Raw genomic sequence first — 9,047 nt, 5'->3', positions numbered from 1 at the left:
TAAACATATATTCAGTCAAAAAAAATTTTGGGTTAGAAAACATCTTGATTGCTAAAGCACATGAAACTGTGTAGCATGTGGTAAAGATGAAATGCTATATGATAAATCCTCTTCATATTTTCTCGTCTTATTTTTTGTTCTTTTCTTTTTATTTTTTGATAAAGTTCTTCATATTTGGTCTATCTTCATTCAGATATGGTAAAAGTTCGTAATCTCTGCTCTACCCTTTGTTAGGAATGTATATATATATACAAAGGTTCTGCAATTTTATGGACTGTAGTTTAGTCTGTATCTTACAAGTAATTAGGACTTTTAATTAGAGTCTCTGATTTAGGATCAGGGGTTGGTTTAGATAGGCTTGTGCTACAAAACAAATGGATAGAGAAAAAAAAAAAAAAAAAAAAAGAAGAAGATAATATTCTTCTTCAAAATTTTAACAAGCTTTCAAATCTTACAAATTATTAGATAATAGTAGTTAGAAATGATTATAGAAAGAAAAAATAACTATGAGTCCCATAATATTAATTAAAGAATCCACATTGATTATAAGCTTTATTATGAAAGAGATAGGACCTCATAGGATTGGTAACAAAATGACATGAAAGAGATTTATAAGGAGAAATGCCTTCACACTAATGTTGAGGCAAGTATTCTCCTTAATTTAAAGTATCTCCAGAGTTAGCATAAATCCATTGCAACTGAGGTCATGATTGTGCAAGGAAATGGTGGATTTTACTATTGCACTATCCCATAGGAATCCATAATCTCAACATAAATGGAAAAGAAAAAGAAAAACCATTAATTGATATGTCACCCACATTAAGCTACTTTTGCAAATGATTTTAGGTAGATAGATATATATTAAATAAAAAATAAATAAAAAAACATTACATCTAGCGTGAGTCTTTCAAAGATTACATAAGTATTCCTTTATTTTCCAATTATCATTCAAAATGTCAAACTGCGTGTTTGTCATCTTCCACTTTCTTATTGACCCGAAAATCCATTAAAAAATATAAACGATTAATTGACTTTCGTTATCCAATTACCATCCATTCCAAGTCTTTTTATTATTATTGTTATTATTATCATATTATTATTTTTCTTGTTTCTTCTTTTTGTTGATAAAAGGCATTTCATTTAATCCTAAAGAAACCAGACAAGGAGCTTAATTGGAGAAAGATCATCCATTTTGCAAGCAAAGAGATTACCACCACCAACACCAGATAAGGATTTAGAATTAATCAAAATGCAAATTCCACTTTATAAAAGTGTAACAAAGCTTTGGGATGCATGGAATCTCAGAGGCTTTGTTCTCTTAAGCCTATGTCTACAAACTCTCTTAGTCCTTTTTGCTCCTTTTAGAAAACGAACTGCCAACAAATTAGTGATCATCATCATCTGGTCGGCCTACTCGCTCAGCGATTGGGCCGCGACCTTCGCCATCGGACTCATGAGTAGTAGTTCTTCATCTTCAGGAGTAAAAGATGATCATAATCAATATCATGATGTTTCTGATTCCCTCAAAGGATTTTGGGCACCATTTCTTCTTTTTCACCTTGGAGGTCCAGACAATATCACAGCTTTTGCTCTCGAGGACAATGAACTTTGGCTAAGGTACCTTCTAGGTTTCGTATTTCAAGTTATTGCAGTTGGTTATGTTTTCATTCTAACACTTGATAATCAGAATAACAACAACAAACTATGGATTCCAACAATCCTCATTTTTGTTGCTGGAATTATTAAGTGTTTCGAGCGGACACGCGCTCTATATCTTGCAAGCGAAGATAGAATCCGGAATTCTATCATTATAGGCAAAAACAATTTGCTTAGAGAATTCAGTTTCAATCGGAATTATTCAAATCACCATGGCCATAAAATTGAATTGATCCAGTCTGCTTTTAACTTCTTTGGAATTTTCAAAGGGCTTCTTGCTGATGTCATCCTCACACTTAAAGACAGGAAGAATATCCAACAGTTCTTCCTAAGTACTAATGCAGAGGAGGCTTACCTGGTAATAGAAGCTGAGCTCAATTTCATTTATGATGCTTTTTATACCAAAGCTGTTGTTGTTCATACCAAGAAAGGTTACATTTTCCGAACCATTTCGATGGGTTTGCTGATGATTAGCCTTATATACTTCTCTTTGATTGAAAAACGTGATTTTATTCACAAATCTGATGTTCATATTACCTATGTTTTGCTTGTTGATGCACTATGCCTTGATGCAATAGCGCTTCTAATGCGAATCCTTTCTGATTGGACGGTTATGGCTTTCGAAAACGAATCTTCATCCTTTCTTGCAAAATCGCTCCAGAATTTCATTTCTTTTAAATGGTTCAGTAGGTTTAGATCATATACTTCAATAGAGCATGGAAGCAAGTACTATTTGGTAATGGTTATGCGATTTCTATTTCGTCGGTGGTCTGAAACTGTACCTGGGTTTAGCTTTACAAGCTATAACCTAAACAAAACTCAAAGTTTTGGTCTTAGTGAGAACTTTGTATACGGGTTAGTATTTAAAAACATATCCAACAACAACAAGCCATTGACTATAAACCAGTGGCGTATAATCTTTCTTGAGCTCCACCAGAAATCATTGGCTACCGGCGATAATCTGGAAACTGCCTGGAATATATTTTTATCTAGAGGAGAATGGGTTCTAGAAAAATACAATAGCAATTTAGATAGTAATATTTTGGAAATATTGTTGTCGAGTGTCACAGATGGAGATGGAGATGGTGATTATGATGAGAGCATTATGATGTGGCATTTCGCTACCGAGCTTTGCTATTACACTGAAGAAGAAGATCAACAAGACCATGATCATGATTATGATCAGTATAGGGAATGCAGTAAGCTTATATCGGATTATCTGCTATATCTTTTGGTCAAGAAGCCTAAAATGATATCTTCAGTGGCAGGTATTGCCAAGGGGAAATTCCAGGAAACTTGTGAGGAGGCTACCAAATTTTTTGGGCAAAAAGAGCTGTCATCTCCTGAGGAATATTACATACGAGGCTATGATCGAATAATTGCATGGACAGAAGCATCGGAAGAAATACCATCGATGTCGAACAATTTCCAGTTTGAGGGAGGGTCTGTGTTCTCTGGTGCATGTTGTCTTGCCAAAACATTGAGAGAGTTGGGGAACAAGAAATGGGAGATAACATGCAAAGTATTAGTGGAGATGTTGTGTTATGCTGCAAGTCATTGCAGGGCTCTTATCCACTACCGACAATTAAGTGAAGGTGGACAACTCCTAACTTTTGTTTGGTTGCTCATGATTCATTTTGGTTTGTGGGAGATCTATCAAACAAGTGAGAGAAGCTCAAAACCTGAATAATTGTTCCAAATGAAAAGGTATTCTAACATATGGACTCAGATCCTTTGTTTATTACCTATGCTTTTAAGGTTGCAATGACACATATAAACTATTAATCAATTGTAGGTTTGAAATTCATTATTTTCTATTTTAATTTCTATTACTTTCCATATAAATGTGTTTGCAATAAATCTATATGTAGTTTAATTTTTTTGGTTGTGAATCAATCTATGAAATCAAACCATCGTTATCCAACTTTTATTTATTTATTTTAATATTTAAAAAGTTTAAACAACAATTAAAATAGTTACTGGTGGGTACCTACAGATTTTATGGGGAGTTTCCTTATATAAGTTTCATTTTAAAATGGATTGCCAAATAGGAGTCTCCTAGTAATGCTTTGTATGGAAAATGCTCAAAGGGAAATTTCTAAGAAAGTGTTTTAGTGTTTGGAAAGTTTTTAAATTTTAAAAATGGATAAATGTGGGTCCGTAAAAATTAAATTTCCAAAAAAAATGAAAAGTAAAGTGAAAAGTAATTTCCACGAAAAATATGTCATTTTAGAACTTACTGAGAAATTTACTTTATTTATATTTTTTAAAAACAAATTCATCTTCATTTTTAAAATATAAATTAATTTTATTGCTTATATATCCTAAGTTTCCATTATATTTATTAACCAATCCAAAGATAAATTCCCAGTAAATTGATTACAGAAAACCAGTTCTTGGAAAATTAAATCACAAGTCCCTCACAAGTTTGCACTTCTCAAATAGGATCTAAAGTCCTCTATATATAAGTTCCTAATAAACTCTTTACCATCTATTTGGTTCGTGTCAAGTTGAGTTGTGATAGCCAATGCATCCCACGAGTGTCCCACAGTAGTGTTTTAGATAAGAATCCCACCATATAGTAGATAAATACTGTACCTGGTTATGTTATTATTTAGCTACTATTGATAACTATGCTGTGATAGAGATCAAGCTACTGTCATGTATATATCATGTTCTTTCACAATGAATAATAGAGCAGAGTTTTACTTTTCTTGACCATACTTTTGTTCTCACATGGTATCAAAGCCCTAATATACTTAAATGAGTTTATTCAATCCAAATGGCTAATCCTTTTGCTAGTTCCTCTGCTGTGATAACTACATCTTCACTCCTTTCTTTATTTGAAGTCAATCTATCAAATTATACATTTCCATTCCAGCTAGATCAAAACAACTATATAATTTGAAGATCTCAAATCCTATCGGCAATTATTGGTTGCAACTTGGAAGGTTTTATCGATGGCACTTTACATTCACCACCAATCACCTTTGCTGTAACTACGATTAGCGATGGCCAAACCATGACAACGTCAACTGCGAATCCGGCTTATCATCAATGGAGACGTCTTGACCAAACTCTTGTTGGCTAGATTCTTTCTTCCATTAAATCAGAGATTCAAGCTCAAAACACCAAAACTTCAAGCCCGATCACTGCTCATCAATTGTTGAGTGGTCTTGAACAGTAATTTGGCAATCAATCAAAAGCAAAAATCATGCAACTGAAGATGCAATTTCAAACAACAAAAAAGGACTCCCTATCTATCAGTTCCTACTTCTCAATAATGAAAAACATTGTCAATTCCTTAACAATGGCAGGTTATTCAGTTTCAAATGAAGACTTTATTATGCAATTACTTATTGGCCTACCATTGGAATATGATGCAATCATAGCCAATATCCATTCCAGTTGCACAACTATGACAGTGGACGAAGTTCAATCTATTCTCTTGAATCAAGACGCGCGAATTCAACAAGCCACACCTTCTGATATCATTTCTGCCAATATTGCTACAAAACACCCAAAATGTAATGAACTTGGCCGTGTCTTCAATTTCGGACATGGTAATGATCAAAATCGTGCTCCAGCAATACACACTCAATTATAAGGACGGGGTCATCTTCTAGTAGAGGACGTGGACTCAGTGATTCGAACAACAGAATTTATTGCCAAATCTACAAACTCCCTGGCCACAATGCAGACCGTGCTGGTATCAATATGATGAAAGTTATACAAGTTCAAATAACACAAGTGCTTTCTATGCTTCACCAGATGCCCCTACTAACCCTGAACGGCTGTTTGATAGTGGTGCTACCAACTATGTCACCTCAGATGCTTCAAATATTATTAAACAAAGTGAATATTGATAAATTAATAGTTAGGAATGGTCAAAGTTAGCCCATAACTCACATTAGTTGCTTTTCTTTTAATACAAGTTCTAGAGCAGTGAAATTAAATAATATGTTACATGTTCCTAAAATTAAAAAAAAATTTACTAACCATATCCAAATTAGCCATTGATAAAAATATCATTGTGGAATTTATTAATCAATTTGTTTTTGTGACGGACAAGGACACGAAGAGAATTTTTCTCAGCGAACTGCTTAAGGATGGGCTCTATCAGTGATGCTACCCAAGAATTTTCGTGTTTTACCTAGGATTTTTATTTCTCATTTAAATAAAGCTATAGACTCTCTATCATGTTTTAATTCTAAATTTCCATTGCATCAATTGTGGCATTATTGGTTAGGACATCTCAGTTATACTGTTTTAAATAAAATAGCATCACATTGCAATTGTTCTTTTTCTAACCCATCTTGTGATTTTTTTTTTTTTGTACTACATGTCAATTAGGAAAAATATAAATAATTACATGCTCCACCATCCTCTACTATTAGTCATGCATCATTAGATTTAATACTTTCAAATGTGTGGGGTTTAGCTCTAGTTGAGTGTACAAGTACTATTTATTATTTGAGGATGATTATACCCGTTTTTCTTGGATTTATCCCATGAAACTAAAATCAGAAGTAACAACAATATTTTTGCATTTTAAAAAAATGGTTGAAAATTTAACAAATAAAAAAATTAAAGTTTTTCAAGCAGATTAGGATGGTGAATATCAACCTCTTAAAGCAATTGTAAATAATTTTTCAACATCCTGGTTCTCATAGTCACAATCAAAATGGTAAAGTAGAAAGAAAACACCTTCACATTACTAAAATTGCTTTTCCTTTATTGGCCCAAAGTTCAATGCCATTTCACCAATGGTGGAATGCTTACTCTACTGCTACTTTTTTAATTAGTAGACTTCCAACTAAAGTGTTAAAATTTTAGTCTCCCTTTCAAAAACTATTTAAAAAAAAATTTGATTTTACTTTCTTATGAAGTTTTGGATGTGAGTATTTTCCCTTTCTTAGACTACACAGAAATAAAAAATTTAGTTTATATTCTGAAAGATGTGTTTTCATAGGATGTAGCTCGTCTCATAAAGGGTATAATTGCTTAAGTCTTGTCACTAGCAAAACTTATATCTCCTTGAATGTTATATTTAATGAACAATGTTACCCTTTCTCTACCTCAATTGGGCCTCTAGTTCTTTGTTTTCTCTAATATCTTCCTTGTAGGTTAAACCACAGTACATCCAAGCCCATCTTAAGCCATCCTTTTCAGCTTCATTGAGAAAATCCTCTTTTGCAGTGTCCCCGTAACACACTGATGACTCACATTCCACTATTCACGGTGTCACTCCACTAGCTCAAGACCAGGTTGTGGATCACACAACACTGATTCCCACTGACTCTTTTATGCGCACCTTACGTGATCTTAGTCAAGCCACTCCCTCTTCTCTGTTGCCTGCATCTCCAATTTCAACAACCTGAAATCTCAAACACACCTATGACAACACCTTCAATTCATCTCCAACATAGCCTATACTTCTAACTCATCTAATGATCACCCAGTCAAAAATTGGTATATTCAAGCCCAAAATGTTCTTAACTAAAATCAAATTGGCCTCTCTTTTGTTAAGCCCACTATGCCTGCATCTGCCCTTCTTTGTCCACAGTGCAAATTAGCCGTGGAGGATAAATTTAATGCTTTAACAAAAAACAATACATGGTTGTTAGTTCCTCGTCAACCATATCAACGACTTCTTGGCAACAAATGGATCTTCAAAATCTAATGGCGACCTGATGGCTCCATATTGCGTTATAAGGCTTGCCTAGTTGCCAAAGGTTTCCATAAGAAACTAGGCTTGGACTTTAAAGGACTTTTAGCCCCGTTATCAAACCGTCCACAGTGCGTGTTGTTCTTTCTCTTGCTGTCATCAGAAATTGGGATGTTTGGCAAATTGACATCAATAATGCCTTCATAAATTAAGTTATTACTGAAGATGTGTGTATGCCACAATATGAAGGCTTTATCGATCCCTCTTAACCTACAGCAGTGTGCAAACTTTGTAAATCTCTATATGGCCTTCGTCAAGCTTCTTGGGCTTGGTATGATCAGTTAAAGGTTCACCGTTCCTCACATGGCATACATCTTTTACAAGCCACCTATATCAATGAGCTACTCCATCAAAGCCACATGCAGGACTATAAGGCATCTCCATTACTTTTTAGCTCTTTGTCTAGCTAACTGCTAATGTGGGCAATTCATTTTCTCATGGTTTCTATATCATAGCACCATTGGTATGCTACAACACCTCACCATAATGAGGCAAGAAATTTCCTTTTATTGTGAATCAACGTAGTCAACATATGCACCATCACATAGAACAACATTGGTCTCCCTACAAGAGAATTACCTGTTACCTTCAAGGCACCAAGCATTTTGGTATTCTTTTATGACCATCTCATCACTTGAAACTCACTGGCTTCACTAATGCTGATTAGGCATTCAACATCGATGATCGTAAGTCTACAGGTGGGTATTGTATTTATCTTGGGGATTCCTTAGTCTCCTATTTGTCAAAAAAATAAAATACCATCATTTGATCTAGTACAGAATCCGAATATCGTGCCATAGCACATGGTGCTTCTAAAATTACTTAGCTGTAACAACTTCTGAAAGAGCTCCACATCTCCTCCCTAGATATTCCAATAATATAGTGTGATAATATGGGGGCTGGTTCCCTTGCAGCCAATCCTGTGTTTCATCAACGGACAAAGCATATCGAAATTGACATTCATTTCATCCACGATAGGGTAGTTCAATGTTCCTTGGACATCTGTTACATACCCATTGAGGAATAGGTTGCAAACATTCTCACTAAATTGTTGGCTACAAATCACTTCTAGCAACTTTGAACCAAGATAAATATTGTCCCTCCCACATTTAGCTTGTGGGGGGATGATAGCCAATGTAAGTAATTGGGTGTCCATATCAAGCAGCTTTGGTCAGACCGAGGCAGTGAATACTTGTTTGGAGAGTTCAAGTCTTAATTGGCTAAGAAGGGATCATTTCTCAATTATCCTCTCCAGGAACGCCCTAGCAAAATGGAGTCTCTGAAAGGAGAAATAGAACCCTTTTAGATATGGTGAGGTCGATGCTTAGTTATTCATCGTTACTTGAATCGTTTTAGGGATATGCCTTAGAAACAGCTGTATACATACTAAACTTGGTTCCATCTAAATCTATTTCAAAGATACCCACAGAATTGTGGAAAGGGCACAAACCCAATTTGGGGTGTGCCTGCATATGTCTTAGCATGGAAATCTCAAAAATTGGAATCTCGTACAGAAATGTGTATGTTTATTGGCTATCCTAAGGGAATGAAAGGTGGAATATTTTATAATCCAAAGGAAAAGAAGGTGATAGTGAGTACTCATGCAACTTTCTTAGAAGAGGATTATATGAATAATTTTAAACTTAAGAGTAAAGTGGTTCTT

General features: G+C 34.6%; 1 protein-coding gene across 1 annotated transcript; it reads left to right on the top strand.

Annotated features, from left to right (window-relative positions):
- Positions 1-1,249: 1,249 nt before the first annotated feature.
- LOC125423452 (uncharacterized) lies at positions 1,250-3,346 on the top strand. The gene has a single exon (XM_016046161.3). It carries the CDS (start codon positions 1,250-1,252, stop codon positions 3,344-3,346), a length of 2,097 nt encoding a protein of 698 aa, XP_015901647.3.
- Positions 3,347-9,047: the final 5,701 nt, after the last annotated feature.

This window comes from Ziziphus jujuba, chromosome 3, assembly GCF_031755915.1.
Source record: "Ziziphus jujuba cultivar Dongzao chromosome 3, ASM3175591v1".
Taxonomy (NCBI): Eukaryota; Viridiplantae; Streptophyta; class Magnoliopsida; order Rosales; family Rhamnaceae; genus Ziziphus; species Ziziphus jujuba.
Note: the sequence above shows the minus strand (reverse complement) of the source record. Positions and strands in the feature narration are given on the sequence as shown.